The following is a 23,767-nucleotide window of genomic DNA, read 5'->3' on the forward strand; positions in this document are numbered from 1 at the left end:
CATAAACAGAGAATTTTAAAGGTTTAAGACCAACAAAGAAGACATTTCCAAGTACAAAAGCATCAACCACGTCTTGAGAACCAACAGATGCTTAATTGCAATGAAAAAAGGAATGAAATACAAATGTCAAAGCTACATACAAAAGAATATTCTAGGAATATCTGTAACTACTTAGTGAAGGAACTGAATATATCAGATCTGCTTTCCAAGTCTAGAAATTCTTTAGCGCACAGATGGTCTAGAATTCAGTGGAAACAACAGTATCACATCATAAGTCAGTTGTTTAACAAACTCTGTGTTTATATAAACTATGGGTAGACATAGCATAACTGTAATACCGTGGTTGAGAAATCAAGCACTCAGAGGTCAGAAAATGCATCACAGGTCAAACCACAATCATAATTCTCCCCTTTTCTTGCTTATATGTTAAAATATGAGATTGGATGCTCCACTGACCTATGTCAGGATCCTGATGGCACTAACAGGCTTTAATGGCCCTGACCAGCCTCACCTGGGATCTCCATCCATACCCTGCCCTTGGGCCCAGGAGCCTCGTTTAGGCTCAGCCAGAGGCCTTCAGAGTGCTAGTCTCTAGCTTGTTGGTGCCTGGCCACGGGTCCTGCTGACCTGGACCCTGATTCATGGACTGATTTCTCAGCTTGACCTCAGCTCTGCTCTGTCACCATGGACCTGCCCAGTGATCACAGGGCTGTGTCCGGCGCTGGTCATTCTCACCAGGCCCCTCCCTGACCAGCAGATTGACTTCCTGGCTTGCCCTTGGATCTGCTTCATCACTACAAACTTGCCTGATGACCTGGACTCTCAGCTGCCACCCCTGGGCCTGCTCTGCTCCCTTGCTCTCGTACTGTGGCACCAGCCTGGCTAGCAAGGCCCTTGCCCTGCTGGCCCTGCTATTGCTCCCTGGCCTTTAGGGTGCAGTCCGCCCTTGCTGTGCCTCGACCACTTACACTTAATGTTATTACTCATACTTCTAAAGGTGACAGTTTCCTACAAAGACCCACCTTCCCCAGCAAAATTTGGAGGTTAAACCTAGAGTCAAACTTCACAGTAATGGATCACAGGTAAAGGGATGAAAAGCAGTTATTAAAATCTTATGGTTATTGCAATAGTGTTTTTTTTTTAAAGGAGTTAATGAAATTAATGACTTTAAACAGATGTCTTTAAAAAGAAATCTTTCGAAGCCTTGATAAATATTTGAGTGGGCTCTTGAATGAGATTGTGCAAAAACATTTATTGACCTTCTAACATTTAACTCTAAATTTGTTTTCAAAACTTTCTAGACTTCAGTTTCCTTCAGGAAATTCTCATCCTGAGATTTCCTTTAGCAAAAAACCAAATAACTGATTCAGAAGTTATTTATATTCTTCTATCAGAGATACAAGAGTGCTCCACCTTCTCCTATCATTTTCCTAAGACCAACAGCTCAACAGAAAAAGTTGAGAAAGGGCTGCAGCATTTTCAAACTGACAAACCATTGCATGTTTCTCTTCTTAAGTATTTTTTTAAAAGACAGTAGGTGAAGATCCTGGCACCTTTGAATTCAGTGGCTGCTGTTGACTTCGGGGGGGGGGAGGGAAGGGGGGGGGTCAAGATCTTTCTCACCCAATAGCTAAAACAGAGAGACCATTCTGCCAAATGAAATGTTTCCAGAGGCAAAAAGAGTCAGGAGTTGTCTCCTGGCAAGAATACAATGCACAAGAGAAACCGGAATGATAGAAAAGATACTGCTCAAAGACATTCTCATGGACAAAATATGTTCTTATTTTACATAGCCAAGGAAATTTCAAGTATTTAAAACAGGGCGGGGAGCAGGAGAAATCTTAAACTGTTGCGTGTCAGTGAGGTACAGCCAGAAAGCAACCGTCAGTGGCTCTGGCATTGGCAGTATGAAAGCTCAGGCCCAGCACCTAGCCAGTTTCTAATCTCTTTAAGTTCATTTGCCAGTTCTGAGATGAAATTGTGAAGACTTTCTCAGAGTTGGAAAAATTTGAAGTCAGACGAGATTGAAAAAAGCATCAGGAGGAAAAATTTGGTCTTTGGAAGTTTTATATTTAAGGAAAGAGCTGGATTTGTGCCTTTAAAGTGAACCTGCCTGATATTAAAAATCCAAAAAATTGCTATGGCCAAAAGCCACATGGCATATCTTTGAGGCGGGGGAGGGAGATCATTTCACAAGCAGGAAATGGCTTCCAGGTGTCACTCTGCTTCCAGGTTCCCACTCCAGTACACAACTTGGTCAGTGCAATCCAGTGATACCAGGTTCAGTATCCCCAGCTGTCTTCTTTCTTCTCAGGGATTTGGACTGCCCATGTGTTATTGCAGCCCTTCTGCTGGTAACAAAACATAACCCTGGTGCTGGAGCTGTGCTTGAACTGCTTGCAGGCTGCAGGTGACTGAAAAAATTACAGGTAGGCATTCTCAATCAAGGTATGAGTGTGTGGAAACATGCTGGGTACATATACATGCCTTTACATATGTGTAGACACTCATACCCGTGTGCATAAAAAGTTGAAGCACAACAGCTGTTTCTGGACAACAAAATCTGTCACTCCCATTTCTTGGTATGTTGTGGAAGAGGTTAAAGCAAGTAACTGAATGTGAGACTCTCTGTCCCAGCATTTGCCTTACTTTACAGCTGGTACGGAGGGAGAAAGAGCTCTGTTCCATTCATTCCACCCCAATGCCTTTTTTTCCAGCTGCAGAAACACTTTCCCATTGGGTAATATGCTTTAATTGTGCAAATATTGTAGGAAGAGCACTCTGAAACCTCTTTCCAGCATTTGAGTTATTAATAAAGTAACTAGCTTATACATCTGAAACAGAAGGGAAAGTTTGTTTTAAGAAGTACTGGTTAAACGTTCTATTTTGGCCTCTTCCTCATGCAAAAGTTTGAACTTACAGTATTAAGCAGACAGGAGAGTGCTGCTATCCACTCTATTACATTACTTACATCAGTATGACACCATGTCATGATACAGTAGAACAGAGCTGTTTTATTTGTGGCAATGAAGCCACGTTCCATGTTAGAGAACTTTAGTGCTTTCCAGTTAACCTTTACAAAAAGAATCAATTTAATACTCAGCAGGGAACGTGGCATCTTAAAAACAATTAATGAAAATCAAGAGTCATTTTATTTTCATTGAATATATGGTGTCACCAAACACTGAGCATTTATTTGTTTCCAGAAACAATGAATAGTTGCATTCTCAATGCTTCTGAAAGCTTCTCAATTGCTGTCCCAAGAGATACTGTTTTCACTGTGTTCGCTAGAGGACCATTCTGAACAAAACGCTAAAGGTCTGCATTCAAGTATAAAAGTTTTAGTGACTATTTTCTTCTTAAAGCTGGATTTCCTTAGCTTGGTAAAAAACTATACAGACTGATAGCTTTCTTGAGACACAATACCAGCTTCCCTGTGCAAAAGGGTGAACCAATTGGTGGGAGGTTTGACTCTGACTTGCAGACATTCCAAAAACTATCTGTTCTAGCAAAAAGCAGTCTGAACCACAGGAATTGGCACCGTATTTTTGATATCAAGACAAAGAGGTAAGAGTGATGGCATGATAGCAACCAGCACTTTTCGTACTCTGGCTTTGACTGTGAACTGGGCAATGGCAAACATAACTCTGTATTGTGGAATTTGTGAACAGTTGTTTAATGTGGCATATTAGACCCCTAAAGAGTTAAGCAACCACTTTCTCTGCTTCTGTCATTGTGTTTTTGACAGTAAGAAACACCCTGATGACACAACGCTCCTACACCAATGTTACACTGTCTAAGCATGCCCGCATTCTATATTCAGTTGCTGATTTCTGTGAAGCTCTGAGATGTTTCCACGTTGAAGCAGGATCACGCTTCTGTTCTTATTGTTCACTGAAGTTTTTAGTATCGTAACTTTTTATCTTTGTTTCCTCAATGTGAAAGAAATTTTGCAAAGCTTGAAGATGTAGTCCACCAATACGATTGTCAAAACAGCAAAACTGTCTGGCACAAGAGCTAGGTCTCTATATAGTCAAAGCTGTATTACCCACTTTTTGCCTAACTGCTTAGCCTCTTCTCAGATCTGACTGTTTCAAAATTAACCATATTATTCCTGCACCATATGTTCAGATGCCCCTAGGGAGAAAGGAGTTGTCTTTCAGTTGGCTCACTGTCTTTTAATGAGGCAGGGGACTTGTGACCTCAGTGTGTTGCGGCTGATAAATGGTAGGATGTACCCACATATGCTCACTAGAAAACCTGCAAATAGAAATGAGTTGTAGGTAATCTCCAGCATTTATTAGGGAAAGACAATCTTGTGGACAAGTGCTTAAGTAAAAACCTAATGCTTCACAGTTTGTGGTTTAGCACCACCAGTGCACAAGCCTGCCAAAGGTCTTTTTCCAGGTTTTCTGATTCTCTTTCAGTTTCATACCTTGCTTGCATCTTAACCATTTCACTGAAAGGTTCGATTTCTTTTCTTGTTAACAAATATTCAATTGCTGTTTTTATTCCTTAAAATCTATTTCAGTTCTCAAGGATCTGAACTGGTTAAAAATGTTGTACAGGCTACTGAAGGGAAGCATGCTCTTCAACAACAACAACAACAAAATTATGTAACTTGTACAGAATAATATCATGTGCTAGCACCATTATACTAGGATCTGATCAGATAAGCGAGCTTTGCTTTCATTAAGGATCTAATCTTGATTATACCAGGCAGCCCCTGAATGACAGCTCCGGCGTTTTTCCTCTATAAAGGATCTTTCACGCTCTAGTCTGGAATTTTTCTAATAACTGAGGTTTTTAGTGAGAAATCAAATGCAACACTTTTCCTCTGGTTTTCAAAGTAACAGGTTGATCATGGAAAAACTTCCCCTTGGCTCTCAACCAGGAGTTATAAATATCCAAAAGCTAAAACCTAGTCTGGGGTTATTTTTATTTTCTATCTCCAAGACCTCTTTTCTGGAGATGTTTTTGAGCCTTAGATCTCTTGCTTGCTTTGCTACAGAACTGATGAAAGTCTGAGATCTCAATCAAAGGCTTAACAAAACAATAATCCTCTATTGCCCTAATTCTTCTCAGAAACATCTCTCTCTGACAAGAACAGTCCTTAAGCTTTTACTTCTTTTGCTGCTTAAAATTACTTTCCTAATTAGAAGGAATTGTTTCCTTCCCAAATCTTTTTGCCTGAAGAACACTCTATTTATTGGTTAGCATCTCTCAGCTCTTTAGCTACCTGCCCCCAAATAATGACTGTGATAACATCTTACATCCCTCAAAAATTTCAACTTCTTTTTTTAATACTTCTTCACAATCAGCCTAATTCCATTCAAAGCAAAAAACAAACAAACAAACAAAACCTCCACCCAAATAGCAGGAAAAACCTTGAATTACATAGATTTCTTGCTTAATGCAGCCATTAGCTCTCAAGCACATTACAATTTAAAATTAATTTTTTTCCACGTATGTATACTCCATACACTTCCATACTAATCCTGACTGAGTTTATAGACAAGGTATGTAACAGAAATTAGAATCAGAATGTGTGAATGCAGAATAGATAGAGCTCAGTATTTGACATTGAGTAGAGAAAGTAAATCAGACTCTCATACCAGAGAAATTATTTACTCTTTAACCCAGCAGCTGCTCACGCTTACAGGTGATGAAGGCCCCATTTCAAGAAGGTGCCTATGCAGAAATAGCACCAGTAACTTCAGGTATGTGAGCAATCCTGCACACTCAGGTTCAACACAAGCTCAGATGCTATCCTGACCAGGCTTCCGTCATAATAAACTTACCTGCCAGCTAACTTTAGGGTGCTAACTGCTGGCATGGATCACACCCATGGAAGAAGTTCCTGACAAGCTGCAAGACAAAATGAAATAATGAGTCAAGATTAGGGAAGGTCATGAAGAACTTGGACACAGGGCAAGGATAAAAAAACTGTGCACTGTTAAAGTGGATGAATTTGAGTCCAATTGAATTCAAAATAACTTACACTAAATACGATGGTCCTATTAACTTGCGTGGAATAGACTACTATTTGAATAATATTTGTTAGTGCCTTTACAAAAGCCTGCAAAGGGAAGAAGTGACGACAGCCATGGCAGGTAAAAGAACAGAAATTGAGACGGAAGAAATTATAAGACTTATTGCAGGTAACTGTGTGACTAAGTGGTTGTTATCATGTCAATCAGCCAATAGGCTGCATGTTGATTTGACTCCTTTCTTCAAAAGTGAACAGGAATAGCTGTCCAAATAGCTGAATGTCTCCTCCTATGCCTGTAAATGCCATTGTGTCAATTTGAAAGGAGCAGTTGAAGCTGGAGCAATGCTCTCTCCTCACTTGCTGGTAGCCCAGCTTAGAGAGGCCACCGCTGACCCATGACAAGGTCACTCATCTCCCCTGGGCATGGAAGTCTGGAAATAGACCATTTTTCTCATGCAAATTCCCTTTTTGGCAAGGACATTGCAATTGTAGAGATAAGCCCAGAAGATGAGTGATTAAAAACAATGTGGAAAGGCTTTCATACTCAATATAATTTTGTGAAAAATAGTGTTACCAAGTCGAGATTGTAAATAACTAAAGATCAAGAGGTTACATTAAACAATGAGTATCAGCACAAACGCTTTTTAGCACTATTCTTTTAAATGAGAAAACCATACACAATAAAAAGGACCAGATAATAAAATAAGGTTTTACAAAATCTTTCTTTCCCCCATGTGGGTAACTATATGCAAGGGGATATTAATTAATGAGATTTAAAATATGACTGAATTGTTATATGAATAACAATTCCTGCTTATCACACTCTTTAGAGCAAATGTCTTTCTATTCCAGAACAATTCTTTTGTTAGTTGGGAACAGGAAGATACTTTTCTCTTTGGTGTTTTGTTGCACAGTTGGCAGAGCACTTTTAGATCTTTCCATTCAAGACAGTACATGAAACTTGACAGGGCATTAGTTTGTTCTGTAAAAACAGTTCCTACACACTTTGGGCACATATACTTTTAATCTAAAGACAGACAGTGATTTTGGGAAATAATCTCTTTACTTTGAAGGTACTCTCCTACTCCCGACAGTGAAATACTCCTGAGATCACCTCTAAAATCCTTGAATGGGTGGTTTACATCCTAGAGTTCAAAGTTTTGTTTATATGACAGATGCTACTTATACCTCTCTTTTGACATCAGAAGAGGAACAGAACAGGCTGGCTTTATTTGCCTTATTATTGGCCACAGTTCTGCAAGGGAGTTTTATATTTCTGATTAAAATCAAGTTTGATATACATCAGTAATGATGAACAGAGGTGTCTGTGGTCTAACAAGATCTTCTAAGTGAGAAGTCACCCTAATAGCTTGGTATAGGCAGGTATGCAGTTGAAACACAAGAGAAAGGGGAGGAAGGATCCTTCTTTCTCATAGTCTGAGTCTGTTAAGGGCCACTTATTGCTCTAATGAAGCTAGCAGATTGAGAGGAGAAATCTGTGCAGCTGGGCAAACAATTGGATCAGAACAAAGAAGTGCTGAATTAACTTGATACCTTAAAAAAAAAAAATCTGTGAAACAGATCTGATCTTTCGAAGAGCCAGTGCAGACCAGCAGAAATGACAGAGCACATAGGTCATGGAGAAAACTTCAAGTGTACACTGACTACATAAGCAGCAGTCATGGCAATGGGAAAATGCTCTGGACTGACAACAAATAAGCTGATCAGGCAAAATAAACTCAGCTGCTTTACAGGTCCACATGCAAACTTTGAGGAAGCTGAAACACACAGCAGAGCCAGCTGGCTGCTCCTGAGGGTGGGCCCAGTGCCAGGCAGCTGTGGCAGGGGGAGTCAAAGCCAGTAGCCGCCTCTCAATGACCTGGGCTACCCTGATACTCTTTATTGGGAAGGGAGGAGTTGAATATACTTTGTGCAAATAACCATGAATTTTGTTAATTGTTATTTAAAGATATCTATGAAGTCAGTGTCCCACAGTCTGTTGTTTGTATTCCAAACTAATCAAGAGCAGAAGAACCTCTCTGTATGAGGACAATAAAAGTTTAATCCATTTTATTTTTCCCTAGAGAGAAGTAAGAAGGGAAACTCTAGGCAAGGGCTTACAGACATGGTTCTCTTACCAAAAAGAATCTTAGATACGGAGATGATTGACCCTCTCTGCTGCCAATTTAGTAATTTAGTTTTGAGCCTCTGTCATGACTCTTTTATTTTCTAAACATTTAATGCTTCCATTAATTCTCTAACTTAATGTACGCTAGACTGTGCCCCAATCTGAGTGGCCGTATCTTAAGGACATGTTTTAAGGACAGGCTAACATTCTGCTTGCAAAAGAAGGCTGACTCTCAGAGCCACTGCATTATAAGCGCAGGTCAGCACATTTGCAAAACTAGGTACTTGTCTTTCTTCATAGATTAGGGGTATCTCTTCAGTGAAGTGTTAGAAGACACATAAATGCAAACACTACCAGCTGCCCCTGCTATTCCAACAAAACTAAACAAATATTTTCATTGCGCTCTGAAAAAGAAAAATCACTGAACCCCCTACCACTCTCACTTGTTATACAATAAATATAATTATGATACAGTCTCTCCTCACATTCTTGCATTTAGGAAAGGAAAAGATAGGTGTTTCCATATATTCTTGTTTCTACCTTAGTGAAAAGAATGAAAATCATTTTCAGTATCAAGAGTGCCTGCACCTGGAGCCTAAATGAAGGGAAGTAGGTAAATGGTTCCAAGTAATTAATGTAATGGCTCAGAGGGCCACAGAAGGAATGGGGAGTTTCTCCAGTTTAAATGTTTGCATTCATGCCTTGCCTAAAGCAAAACAAGCTATCCGTCTTCTGGTTTGCATTTCCCTAGTGAAAGGTTCCATTTGTCTTACTGTCATTCCAACATGTACATCATTCAAAGCTTTCCCTGCTTGAAATATGTGAGTACTGCACAGTGCAAGATTTTTCTTCTGAGCTCTTAGGATTTTGTTAGAACTGTAGAGTGTATTTTAAAGAGTCAACCAGTAAAGGCAGATTGAGTTCAGAATGTGCTGGGTAGTTTTCTGAAAGTGGCTGCAGGCTAGGTCCCCAGAGGCAAGTTTGGTATTGTGATGCTTTGCTGGCCACTGGGAATCTACAACCCAGAGTGCGGTGCTTTGGCTCCTTCCGCACTAGGGGGAAAGAGGTTCCAACATAGAAATGACCAAAGCTGGTGGGCAACACCCTAGCTGGCAACTAATAAAGACTGAAGAAAGAGTGATGGATCTTGAGTCCCATCTATTTCAGGTGTTCAGGTCCCTTAATGTTGCAGAGATGTAGTAATCACCAAAACACAACTCTGAACTCTATTCTGGAGTTAGAAACTTATGCCAACCTTACCTCACAAGACAGGAGAAAAAAGCAGTATCACCTCTGTTTCATCTAATAGTTTGGGGATTAGAGGATTCAGATAGCAGAAGTCTGGGTTCAAGTCTGGGTCCAAGTCGTCTTGACTCTTCCTGAGAGGATTAGATTTGCATTTCTAACTTCCCATTTTGAGAACTCCAGTATACAGGATGTTTAGGGGAGGCACTTCTAGTTTCTCCTATGGAAGCGAAAATACTGCCCACAAGAAAAGCCGTGATGAGAAGAGATTAAACTAAACTATTTATCGTAATAGTTTGTACATTCATCAAAGTTGGGGAAAGCCTAGATTTCTGTCTCTGTTCAAATTAGTACTTAATACTAAATCTTGAGTAGAGCAGGCCCTACAAGACAAACTCTCTGTCTTCAGCCTATCTTTGTGTTCCCTGCTGTCATATGACTTGGAGTGTCAGAATATTTCCCATGATGCAGCCTCAGGCAGCACCATTTCCTGTATCAAAGAGATTGGCCTAATGCATGGGATAGGTAGTATTGTCAGCTCTCACAAAGACAGCATTTCATATGACTATTCACATGGCAAGTCCACAGTCACAGTCCTAGGTATAATATAAAGTTCCCTTTGTTTGATGCAGTGTATAAACATGTAAGGGACATACCCTATCCTGCAAGTTGTTAGAGTGGTGAATTTGATGTGAAAACTGGAGATTGGAACATGCCAAATTCATCTCATCAGAAGCCAGCAAACATCTGTTATGCTTGGTCTGCATTTACAGTGTTTCCTAATGTAGTGATCTGGGCAAAGACTTCCAAGAGTAGCCGCTGCTGAAGCTAGCCAAAAAAAGCTTGAAGGGCTTCCCCAAACACAACAAGCTGCACTGTGCTATGTGCTCTAAACTGTGCTTATAGCAGAGCTGTTACAGAAGTGCTGCAAGTCATAGCCTTAGTAACACTATGATACATAACAAGTATCTTCGGTTGACCTGATCTAAAACAGGGTTAATTTTAAATCTCTACTATGCTGGCTGGGTCTCAAACGAGTAACCACCGGCGAAAGTCTTACTAGGTGAGGTCATGTCTAGGAGTACCTTCTCAGGATAGGTATACAAATCCAGTATAAGAAGCAGAGTAATTGTTGCTAGGAAAAGATTACTTTGGCAAAACTGTGCTTCAGCAGTATAATATGTTTCAGCTCCTACCAGTGTAACAAGCTACATGAGAAAAAATGTAGTTTTGCTGTTGCAAGAGTATGTTACAGTACGGTCTTTAGTTGACACAGTCATGTCAGTCAAAAATCACACCTCATCATATCCATGGCTGACAGAGCAGCGCTGGCAGAAGCCTGCAGCCTAGCGATGGCCTCACAAAAAAGATTTAGACCTCACAAATTTTAACTTTACCGTTCTCAAACTGTACTAGAACTGGCTTAATGCAATTCTGATTATTAAAATCAAATTCTTACCTTTCTGAGGTTTATAGATGTGAGACTACCCTCACTGAAAAGAGATAACATTTCCCAAGCTATCTGTTTGTTATACTTCTTTAACTGAATCAGCAGGAGAAAAAAAATCCTAGATACAATAGATTAAATCAGACTTTGGCCTGCTACGTTTTTCCTCAACAGTGCAATTTAAAGTACTTTTAAAATATAAAGTGATATGTTCCCCTCAATATAACGAACAAGTGATTGAGTTAATTCTGTATGCAGAGCGAATATAGAGGAGAGCAATTCACCAAACTAAGGACCAACAAAAGTAAAACAAAATAAAATAAAATCCTTCTCAACAGAATTTCAGATAGCATAACGTGGGAGCATCAACTTCACTTAACTGAAGAATTTTTGTGAATATTTAAATGACTTATTTGGAACAATAAGCTCTTATCCAACTCTGAATGGCCTTGCAACTAAAAATATACTCTAGTATTTCTTTCAATTTGTTTTAGACAGCACCAATAGTTTTCTCAGAAGATATGATCACTGTTTGGCAGAAACAAACTTGCAAAAATAAACTAACCCCAGAAAAGTTTGAAGGGATGTATTTGGATACAAATGTGGATAGTGACTCTTGCCCATATCCAAAATAAAACAGACTGTGCAACAGTTTTCTTTGCTAAAAGTAAACATCCTAAAATTGATAAGCTTTACAGAAAGAGAAGCTGACTGCTGGCCGTTACCACCATCACCAGTATCTTAAGAGCACCCTCTACAGTCACAAAACACTATCTAAACAAGAAAAACTCTTCTACCTTGAGAAAACAATATTAACTGAAAAATGCAGTGCATTATAGTCTCAGATCTGCATGAACAGCTTTCTGTGACTGCTTCAAGTCCCCAAAAAGACAAGCAGGCTTTGCATGAGTGCCAGAAATAGATCCCATGTATCATTAAAGCCTCTATATTTGAGGATTTAAAGTATCTTAAATGTTCTGGGATGATTCGGTATTAGGCTTTAACGTCTTTCCTTAAGAAGTTGTGGGATTTGAAATGCAAACCCAGGCCTAGGCAGTGTTTACAATTGTCAAAAGAAAGCAAGGAAAGAACCATAGTAAAGGCTAGGATGAAATAGTTTCCCTGAGGTTTTTTTTTTTTTCCTCTTCATTTGTTTGTAGTTCTTGGAATACTTTTTGTAAGAGCTGTGCAAAACAAAGTACTTCCCTCAGTTCACAGGCTGAACTGAAAAACTGAAAAAAAATTAATTCTCCATGAAGTGCTTATGCACATGTACATTCTATTGTGCGAATACTTAAGTCTTCCTTGGTTTTGGGCTTTGCTTAGCAGTTCTGATAAAACACATGACAAGTCCTTCCTGGAGCTTCCAAGTGAAGGGAGACAGGGTAGCGTGCCTCTGAGATCTTCTCTTCAGCAATGTCTCAGTTTCACATAGACCCTTCCACTGGCTCCTGGCATGGTGAATCTGATACTATGAAGGTATAATTTGTTCATATTGGATTATAATTCTTGTTTGTGGGTTAATAATCTTTCATCTCTTGTGTATTGATTTAATGTTGTTTTTTTCTTTTTTTTTTTTAAGACAAACTATACACAGGATGTATTTTTTCAGTTGGGAGAGACTAGACTTTATTCTGCTATGGTTTCCACCCTTCCAAGTGAGTAAAAATATTATGGGTGTGTGTTTGCTACCTCAATTTTTTTCCTTGAAAAAAGAAAAAGCAAAGCATTTCCAGATGACTCATTCATTTTCCCTCTCCCTTCCCTACTTTGGTCTCCAAGTGCTATGTTATAACTCTGAGCATTTTTCCTCGTTTAATTTTAGGTAACTCTCAATTGAAATCAACGGGACTAAGATTGCATTTTAAGATAAGTATATGCTTAAGCCGTTTTTTGCATCAGGTCACTAGTCCTGACAAAACAAACCTATAAAGGCTAGGAATTCCAGTCCTCCAAGATGCATCTTTCTTAACATGTCTTTCCGGGTATTGCCTAGATCTACAAAGACACTGTTATTCTCTTGTCTTCAGAGCATCAGTGGTTAAGCTACTCTAGGAGTATCAGAAGCAATGCTTTACCTTTAAAAAAGAAGAACCAATTTCTGCTTATTATTTTTGTGAGTAGATTACCTTAAAGACTCTTATATTGGCCATTACTGATACACTTATGCCTTTTCTAGAATTTTGCTTCACAGAGCTATTTAGATTGTATTCCCTCACATGATTAAGAATGTGTGGAAGCTCAGTAAAGCTAAAAACACTCAAGAATATTTAAGGTAATACTTTTTTTCCTGGTCTTAATTTGCGCGTTACTGAGATATATCAGAATGGTTAAAATAATTATTCCCACCAGGTGGTGCTATTGCACAACATCATGAATTACACTAGCTGACACATGAAAATAGCTAGGTGAAAGGTGTTGGATTAGACTTTCATAGGCTTGGAATTTTTTCCTTATCTGCATTCAAAAGCAGGAAAAAACGAAGCAGTAATTAAGAAGAAAGCATGCCTGTAAGAAAAAAAATAGTTAATGACTTTAACAATGTATTTTTACATATGATATAGATGATTTTCTCTGTTTCAGAAGTCTAAATCCAGAATATCCAAGTCAGGGTCTAAATCCAAGAATATATTTAGAATTTTATCTCTCTATAGCAAATGTGGAGACTATATTTTTTGGTGTATATGCACACTTTTATGAAAACTGAATATAAGATGTAATGTTTGCAAATCCTAATGCAATTTAAGGGACTAATTCCTAGATACAATATACTAAATCAAATTTGATATTGATACGTTTTTCCTCAACAGTACATTTTAAAACACAAAAGCGTTAATTTTGTGCTTGTATTCGGGCTTCCCTGGTACACTAGCTACATGTTAAAGTGCCTGTATACCCCAAAACAAGATCATCTGTGATACGCACTGCAAACAAAAGGAAGCCACTGAAAGAGAAAATAAGATTTGAAATTACTCTTTCTGAAATACATAGAACATATGTGTCTCCAGGATGCAATTGCTGCATGCCAATCTAAAGAATTTAGACCTTAATTCTGCAAATATTTATGTGTTAGGCTTATCTTTAAACACGTGAAAAACGTTTACTTCTGCTGAACATTAAGTGTATGTATGTTATTTCAGGATGAAGGACTGAGTTTTTAAATTACTCAGAAAGTCTTCGCTTTATCTTGCCATGAAATACATTTTTGATTTTAACATAGTGCCTTCTGTACTCTTTTTTCTGAGTAAATCTTTTACTTACTTAGATCGTAAAGCATTTTTGGGAAAGGACCTGTATCTGCACGGAGCTTGACAATGCCTAATACACTGTCCTAATACTGAGGGCTTTATTATAATATAAACAAGAGTAATAACTCTGGAGAGCTACATCTATGTAGAGCTATGTAATTTACTTTTTTTTTGGATAAATTATCCATTGTTCATGATTGCGATGACAGAAACAATTCTCCCTTTAAGTTTTCTTCAAATAAACTCATTGCTAATGCTACCAAATTACTAACTTTAAAATCCATGCAAAACAGTGACTCAGTATGTGCCACCCCCTAAAAAATAGTTTGTTTCTGCAGTGTGGGCATAGTGAATCCTAGCAGGTTGGACTTGTCCAAGAGCAGCTACAGAAAAGGGGGTAACAGCAGAGTAGATAACAGTAACAATGTTTTCTGGAACTTTAATGTAGGTGTGCTTGGTAGTATTTAGGCTTTCTGCATATTCTTCTTGGCAAAACTTCTCTTGTCTTTACTAGGATTGCCTGAGTAAGGCTAGTGGGACCAAGACGGTATTATTAAGGTGAGGGAAGAAAAGTGGATAGAGGTGAAAATTGCCCAAGAAGAATGAGAGGTCAAAAAGTCTCAAGGTGGCTAGACATAGAAGAATTTCCAAAATCTTCAAGTAAAGTTTCTATCCGTACTAATATTCAGCTAAATACTAAATTATATTCTAAGTATTAAATTAATACTGAGACTATCATATTATAGGCAATCAAACTTTGTGCTGCATTTCAAACAGCTTTTAAAGCCAATGTTACCTTCTCCTCTTTACCTCCCACTGACCTTGCACCCTTGAGTATTTTATCTCACCCTTGATTTCTTACAATTGTCCAGTCTTCTATACAGTAGGAAGAGGATTAGTAAACTTGAGCTAACTAAAGTGAAGCTGCAGATGACAATTTATGGTTAAATACTGATCTGCTAACCTTTTATTTAGCATGCAATAACTAACTTGAAGTAAAAGCTTGCATCTTTCCCTAATGAAGGCACACCTGAAATTACTCATTGTTCTACAATTCATCTGTTGTTTTAGGCATTTTATTTGCCACATCTTACTGTCCTTATAAGAATAAGTCCTGCATTGCAAATATGTTCCTGGATAGCTGCTCTAATGGCTGGGCTTACTCAGATTTTTTTAGAATAGTGCCTCTCCACATTGTGTGAGTGGGTTAAAGACAGAAGTAACATAGTGCTCTGGGTAATATCAGCAGTACTCTGGGCATTTGGCAGCTGCATGTGGGAGAATATGAGATGACAATTATAAAAGATAAGACTACAAAAAAAAAAAGCTGCTAGGAAAAGAAAAAAAAAACAAGAAAGGTGAAAAAAAAAAAAAAGAATGGCTTCCCTTTCTGGCAATCTTTGGAGAAAGCAGAGATCATATGTTAGGAAAGCATCTGATAAGAGTGTAAAATTAAATTTCTTCAAATAAATCAAATCCTCCTCTGGGAGTAAATTTACTCCACAGTAAATTTAGTGTATAAATATGACTGGTGTTCTGTGATAGCTAAAGTGTACTAATTTTTATAAAAGGGTACTTTTTTATGCTCTCATAACTCAGAAGTGCCTTCTTAAGTTCATAACTTTATAATCAACTCTCTGTGCATTCCGCTTAAAAATATTTTGAGAAAATAACAGGTAGGTGAAAATAACAGTAGAGACTAGAAAGGAGACCTGCATTTTGAAGACTGTATTTCTTGAAAAAAGAAATAGATAAAAACGTCTATTACATACTTTATTGAGTACAGTAATAATAGTGATAATCTTGTCATTTCTTAAGCAACAGATGCCTGACCTTTTACAATAATTTAAGAAAATCACTAAAAACCTTGCAAAATATATTGCAAAATGTGTGTCAGAAGCAGTGTTTCAAAGTATTTGTGCTGTGAGAAAGAAGTTTTTTTTCTTTTCCACTGTGAGAGAAATTATTGGCTCAGATCCTGTAAGGAAATCAGGGGAATATAATAAAGAGTCATAATTCAGCTCACTATGTAGTTGAATAGGAAGAAACAAACATGTATCTTGCTAGGGCACTTTAAAATCAAGGTTTCAATACAGTTTAACTCAATGCAGAAGGAGAGCTGAATTTAGGGAGTGCTATACAATACCTGAGGTGTGCTGGAGTAGCTAGCAGCTGGAATTAATCTACAGCAGCACAAACTGCTAGGGCATTACTGTTTGTTTTTGCTTTAGCTGCTTACTCCATTTTGTATTGTATTTCACAAGTGCCTGCTAATACACTGCCTGGACTGAGAGACATTAATCATGGTGTCAAGCCAGTTTTGTAAACAAGGACCAAAGCCTTCATTTAAAGAGAAGAAAGAGAAAAGTAGGTGAATGAGAGTGGGAAAGGAAATAGTAGTCGGCACTGAGATTATATTCTACTCTTGTCTTCCACGCAATTCTATCTTGTTGCTGTGTTTGTATGCATTCCTTCAAAAAATCTGTACCTAACTGGATGACCTTGAGCTTTTACTGAATTCCAGATGGCCTGTGGCTCTCACTGAACAGTCTTAATGTTTGTAGCATTATTACACCAAATACTCATAAAACTGATGTCCACAATATGCCAAAGATCTGTGAGGAACTCTTTGACAGAACCTTTGACTGAAAATACCATTTTCATGAAAATGTAAATGTTCAGATTAAACTTTCCTCAAAGGCTTATAAAACTTAGGATAAAACTGTGAGTCAAAATCCAAAGTTCTGCTTTTCAGTGTGGAATTCCCATAGCTCAAATAATAGTTTTAACAATTGTGCTTCTACAGTCCCACTGTTTCTTTATTTTTTAATAACAAAAAAAGATAAGAAAAAAAATCTTGCCTTCATTCTTATGTGAAACAACTTTTCTGAAAATCTCAAAAAATGTGGGACAGGACAACAGTTTCCTAAGCAGTTTAATACTGAGCACATTGCATATCAATTGAATTGTTTCCTGAGCTGTTACTTGATAGGTAATGTTTAATGAAAAAAATAATTAAAAACTACATAATAATGACTAATAGTCACTGTAGCATAGTTGTTTTAGAAAGAAATGAATCTCTCATATTTTTTCAGGTTTACTTCTAAGTGCAATGGAAACGTTTTATTGCATAACATTGTTGATTAACACCTGTTTAAATTTCACCTTTAACAATAACCTGAAATTATGGGTGAATACACCTCTTCAGTGAACCGTTTTGTTGCCTACTAAGTTCAATTCCTTCACATGTTACATAACAAGAGTACGAACTGAACAAATTGTCCACGTTATTTCTTCACACTTCAATTTTAATAAAATATGGCCATGTGCATATCTGTGAGTTCAATTGACTGGTGATTTTGCCCTTAATTTTTTAACTATTATAGATTCATGTGAGCTCTCCCCCCCCCCCCCCCCAAGTACAGGGCCTAAAACTGGATATGGTGCCCCAGAAATGACACTACGAATGTTGCATTGAGAACAGTTGCTTTTCTAGTCAAACCCCTTGTTTATACATCCTAACTAAGACAGGGGCATTCTCTACAGCAAACTCACACAATATCCTACAGTTTACTTTGTAGATGTTTGTAAACTAGGCCTCTTTTGACAGAGACATAGGAAGCAGCAGAGCAGCTCTGCCAGAAATGTGACGCGCAAATGCAGCACAGCTGGATTTGGAAGAGTATGTGTGCCTATACATACTGTTCTGTAGAATAACTTTGTAAGTGGTTTTCATGGCTTATATATTGAATTTTTCTTTCTCATGTTAACTGTCTTGTGTTTCTCTCTGCTGTAGATATGGGCTTATCATACTAAATTTTGGATTATTTTTTTTTCAGTATATTCACTATAGCCTTTTTTCCAGACATTGCTTCTGTTTGTTTTAGCTGGTTCAATCAAACTCAGAGAACAAATTTCTGAGGGTGGAAAGGATTAACTGAGGCCTGGCTCTTTTAAGATGCTTACAGTCACTCATCTATGTGTTGTATGCCATACTTTTAAAATTAAGGCCCTCAGCAGCTAGCTTCCCCTCCTGCTCGTGGGGTCAGGGGAGATGCACGGCAGCGCTTCAGGTCTCCCCACATGGGCAGAATTTTCTGGAAATCCGGGAAGACCTTTGGGTGACATTTCTGGCCTGGTGGAAGGCGTTGCGAAAACCAACCAAAACACTGAGGAGAGGCCGGGCGTGCCGCGAGGAGCAGCGGCTCCCCCAGCCCCCGCTTACCTGCGCCGCGCTTCCCTGGCCTGGCGGAGCCGCGCAGCCCGCTGAAACACCCCACGGGCCGAGAGCACCTGGGCTAGGGCTCGGCGGGCTGCTGGGGGCGCCGGCCGGGCCGGGCCGGGATGGGCCGGGCCGGGCCGAGCCGAGCCGCCCCTCCCCGCGGACACGGGGCGCTGGGAGGCGGGGGGGTTTCCTCGCTCTGTGGGCGGTTTGCGCGGGCGGTTGCGAGGGGCGCGGCCCAGGGGCCCCGCGCGCCGCGCTCCCCTCAGGCAGGCAACGGCCGCGGCGCGCGGGGCGGGGCGGGGCACGGCGGGAAACGGCGGCAGCGCGCGAGGCGCCCCTGGCTCACCTGAGGCAGCGCCCCCCGCCTGGCCCCTCCTCGGCCCGGCCGCGGCCCCGGCCCCGGCCCCGGCCCGGCGGCTCCCGGCGCCCCCTCCCCCGCAGGAGGGGGCGGGCAGTCGGCGCTCCGCTCTGGCTGCGAGCGCGCCTGGTCCGGGCGGGGGCGGCGGCGAGCGCGGCGCGAAGTTGACGGGGCGCCCGCGGCACAGGGCGAGGCGGCCCGGGACGGGTGAGGAGAGCGGCGGCGGGCGGCGGGAGCTCGGGAGCCGCGCGGGGACCTAGCTCTCCCCGCGGGCATGCCCGGGGCAGGCGGGGGGGTGGCGGCGGCGGCGGCTCCGCGGTGCTGTTTCGCCCTTCCCCGAGACTCCAGAGGGAAGGTGCCGGCCCGGCCTGTGGCTTCAGGTGAAGGGAGGCAGCCGGGGCGCCCCCCGCGGGCCGGGCCGGGCCGGGCCGGGCCGGGAGCCCCCCGGGCGGCGGCGGCGTGGGGGGCGCCGTGGCCGCCCGCCGCGCACATTCCTGCCGGGATTCCTGGCGTTCCTCAGCTCGGGGCGCCCTGACTCCTTCGGCTCCCTTTTTATTCCGCGAATTAGCGTGGTGTGTTTTGTTTTTTATTTGTTTTTATTCTTCCTGGCCAAAGGGCGTGTCCGCGTCGTGCGTGTTCGTGCTCGCGGGGAAGGCTCGGAGCGGCCCCTCGGCCGCTGGTGCCTCTCCCCGGTTCGCTCCGCATCTGGTGTGGTTTGTGTGCCGCCGCTGTGGGGTGACAGCTTTTCGGGGAGATCAGGGCTGCGGGGGAATTTGGGTAAGCGCTTGCAGTTGACAGAAGAATAGCTGTTGCAGCTTTTATCTCTCTCTCCTGTTTTTAGCGTGCGACTCCGCTTTACAGTCAGATTTCTTTTTTTTCCTGGGCAGAAAAAAAAATACACACACATATAAAAAATCACTGCGATATATTTGGAGTAATTATCAAAGTAGAAGTAGTGGAAACCTACCCTTGAAGGTGATTTTATATATCTGAACATCTACAGTGTGTTTGGCTTGCACGCACTCACTTAAGATGAATCCTGTAGATGAATCAGAAAACCCCTAGGATATAACGATTTGTGGTATACCCATATAAATTTGACAGATTTGGTGTCTGATGCTTATTCTGACAACATACTGTCACATGCCTCATATTTAAGCCTCTCACTGTAGAGCTGGTTTTGACAGAAATGTAAAAATTTTGTAACAATATAATTAAGATGGCAAAACCAAACCACTGATAGCCTTTTCATGATGATTTGTGGAAAATCAGTTGACTAGCAAGAATAATCATTTAAAAATTAGATTTTCTAGAAATGTCATTAAATTATCTTTTTTCCTCGTGTTTTTCCTCATGTTAGATCCAGAATAAATTCCCTTATGCACATAATATGCACTACAGCAACTGTGGTGATTGCTGATTAATATAAAAGTATACAAAGTCGCTAATAGGTTTTTGTATTAGAGTGTAAGTTTGTCATTGGGATTTTTGTTTCTTTTGAAAAGATTATACATGAAAATTAAAACTTTTCATATAGTATTGGAGTGTACTGTAGGTAGTGTGGTAAACAGCATATTGCGTGAAGAAGTCCGTCATGTTGTGAAAGGCAATCTTTTTAACAAATATGATGTGAACTAAACAGAAAAGGCAGTGATCTAGATTAAATATCTTATGAAAACTGATATCTTTACATGTTTATACATGTATATATTTAATACTTAGTGATATTTTCCAAATGTATTAATCACTTGAGAAGTTCCTAGCTGAATTGGTGTACCTTGAATTGCAGATGACCTTGAATTGCAGATGATGATAACTGTTTCCAAACCCAACTTCAGTGCAAGTACACACTGGGGGAGATTATTTTAGTGAATGTCAGTAATGTTAAAACAATGACAAGAGAGGGGTAATCATTGCCGACCTATTTCCTTTCAGAATTTGTGGTGCTCTCGCAAAGAGACTGGATTCTCTATGGGCATGTGCAATGCAACTGTTTTTATTCTCAGTATCTGAGTTAGTTGCTTTATGCTTCTTCTAAATCTGGTAAGAGTCACGACTGTTGAGGCTGTCTGAGTCCAAGCAAGCGAGTGTTTTTTAATTTCTGCTGACTGAATTTTTAGATTCTCATTGCCATTAGTAAAATGTCTGAGAATGCACATATATACCCTGACAGGGTATATATGGAGGATGTGGAACTTAGTTTTCTGCAAACCTGGTCTGTGATGCGGTTATGGATCCTGTGTAAAGAATTTTACCTCAATAAAAGGATGGCAAAGCAGAAAAAAAGAATGGGTGACAGTATGCTTCTGTCCCTTCTTCTATCCTCTATTGTGTAATAGGAAGTTGATATTTCTCGGGGTATTGGTGAAACTGGTTTGTCCAGTGTCTTCAGTGTCATCTGAAATGTGTAGGTGGAATGCATGATCTCAAACTTAAATATTTAAATCTTTTGTCATGGAGCAACGTGAGATGAACATTTTTGCAAAGGTTTGTTGCAAGGTGTTCATTCAGCCTGCATCATGGTGGGCAGATTACTTTTTATAAAAGCTACCCTGTGTATTTTTGGGCCAAATAATTCTGTTGATGTCATAAAACCATTTCTGCTTTTTGAAGTTATATTCATAGGAATGATAACGTAGTTGTTATTACCTGGCCTTTTTGTTGGGAGTGGTAACCTGAAAATGTCTATGTTAATATCAAGCACATAAGCCTGATTATGCAAAATGATTTTCAATCTAGGACAATGCCTGTTTGTGTTGCTGAAGAGGAATTAGCAAGAATCTGGTCAAGGTCACTGATGCTAACAGCTTTCTGAAAAACGGCAACGAAAAATAAAAAGATGGACCAGTTTCCTCGCTTTTGCAGCCTGTCTATGCAATTCTGAACAGCAGCAGAAATTTTGGAGGTATTCAGATGAAGTGGGCTTAAGAAGTTTATGTCCTTCTCTGTCTCCCTCCTCTCTACCCTGCATTCCCTTCCTTTTTGGATTGGGAGGAAGTTATCTTCTACCCAACCAGTTCAGTGACATGGTTCACAACGGGGCTTTACAAAAAGCTGCCTCCATACAATATAAGGATGAAGAAGTGGTGCATCGTGAATGGCCAGGATGAGGTGAAGATGTTAGACTTTCTCTAGTTTTGTTGCTGAAGCCATGATCTCAACAAACTGCATCCTGAGGGAGATAGTATTCATAACTCATCCTCAGCTTAGGTTTGGCAGTTTACGTGTTTTTTCCTAAGTCTTGAAGGCTGTGTTGGTGGTATGTGCTAAAAAAAATTTTGTGTTTTCTGCCCTCCTTTGGCAAAAGGATGCTTCTAACCCCATTGGAGAATGTCAGCTTACAAGGCTGTTGCATGACAAGGTATTTTGTGTGCTCATAGAGTGATTGTTTCGGACGTGTTTATCTGGAAATATTATCACATTTCAGAAACCGTTTTGGCCTTGCCTCTCTTGAGTGGCGTTAAATCTAAATGATGGTATTTTTCAGTATGGCCGAGTGTGACAATTTAATGTTTAAACCTGAGGAATTAACAAGCTAGGAATGCATGTGTTGAAGGTTTAGTGAAGTGGTAGTCATGGAGTCAACACTGTTTGGGATTAGAGCTCAGTGCGTTTGCTGTGATCTTGTACCATCTCTGCCAACAGAGCTGGCAGCCTTCTTGAAGAAGTTTATCCAAGTGTAGGTGTAATACAAAAACTTCTATTTTATGTGAAATAGAATGAATGGCGAAATCCATAGCCAAGCATTTTAAATACCTAGTATAGTTTTTCCATATATGCCTTTAACTAAATTTTTAGCCAAGATGAACTCTGTTTTTTAAATTAAGTTATTCCATCTTTTTTATTTCTGAGACACGTTAACCAGACAGTACCAAATTGAAAATGAACATTCCATAGTACTTTTTTTGGTACTTGAGTTTGGTGAAGTCAGAGAGCATCAAGGAATAATGGTGATGGGAGAAACTTCTTAGAAAGCACTTTCACTTAAAAACCATCATAAAGATTAGTAAGGCGGGAACACGCCTGAATTATTAGCACAGCTGCCCATTTCTGCAAGGGTGCCCCTGCTTTGACAGATAAGCGTGCTGGGCGTCTTTACTGTTCAAGTGGCCACATGACTCTCAGCAGTCTGAGCAGGACAGGAGTTTGACCTCAGGCATTTGCAGAACTTAAGAATTCTTAAGTTTTATGTCAATAGCATGCACCTTTTAAATGTAGCTAAAGTGTTGATTTTAAAACTCTGCAAATATGCTAGGAAATTGGACTGGCTAGGCTGCCCATGCTTCCACATTCATTCATATACATATGTGTGTATATATATATATATATCTCTGTGTGTGTGTGTGTGCGCACACTCTTGCAGAAGTCTTGTAAGTAGTTACCAGCTGTTAGGAATTTTTCAACTGTACTTTAAATTATACTAAAATATGTTTTTGAAAGCTTATTAGAAGGGGAAGAAAGTATTTTGTGCACAGAAAAGCACTCAAAATTGTAAGTGGATAATGAGTTGTGATCTATTTCAACATAAAGCATAATGCAAAAAGAGGTAAAATTTCATGTTGTATATGGAGATGGGGGAGCGCTTTCAGGGATGTGAATCTACCTCAGAGTATGTTGTTAGGCCTTCTTGAAGCTGTTGATGGGTTGAGATATGCCTTCATTACAGTCATTTGCAGATCATTAGCTGTTACACCCAGAGAACAAATGTCTGGCTCCTGTAATTGGTCCAGCAGTAGGAGCCTTTGTTTGCAAGAACAATTGAGATGTAATGTTACATTATAATTCCACAAGCACTTTAAGCCTCATAAGGAAGCAGTCCCATCTCTCTTATTTTCCCCCCACCAATTATGCTATTCCAGCGTGAGGGTGAGAAGAGTGGTAGCTTGCGGAGCTGGTTAAACTTGTGCTGAGTTTGCAAGGAGGGTCCACAGTAGGCAGCCTTGGCTGTGTAGGTTCAGTAAGTCCTTCCCAGTGCTGCATCTCCTGATGGACACTGTGAGGCTCCTTTCCTCTGTGGAGTATCTGGCCTCTGTTCTTCTCTACCAGCCTATGCCTCCCAGACTGAATATGATGATATCATCTCGTTGTCTAATGGTGGCTGGGCTAGGGCCCATAGCTCTGACT

General features: G+C 40.2%; 1 protein-coding gene across 8 annotated transcripts in view; it reads left to right on the forward strand.

The window, feature by feature from the left end:
- The first annotated feature begins 18,731 nt into the window (after positions 1–18,731).
- Positions 18,732–23,767, forward strand: part of CGNL1 (cingulin like 1) — a 70,857-nt gene continuing 65,821 nt past the window's right edge. The window contains exons 1-2 of one of the 8 annotated variants that reach the window (XM_068959084.1): positions 18,732–18,850; positions 21,383–22,004. In XM_068959084.1, the coding sequence (XP_068815185.1) occupies positions 21,952–22,004 (53 nt within the window). In that variant the 5' untranslated portion in view covers positions 18,732–18,850; positions 21,383–21,951. Of the gene's footprint in view, positions 18,851–19,139; positions 19,421–21,382; positions 22,005–23,767 lie in introns of those variants that run through there. The other 7 variants (XM_068959086.1, XM_068959090.1, XM_068959088.1 and 4 more) reach the window with 7 other exon arrangements.

This window comes from Struthio camelus, chromosome 12 (genome assembly GCF_040807025.1).
Source record: "Struthio camelus isolate bStrCam1 chromosome 12, bStrCam1.hap1, whole genome shotgun sequence".
Taxonomy (NCBI): Eukaryota; Metazoa; Chordata; class Aves; order Struthioniformes; family Struthionidae; genus Struthio; species Struthio camelus.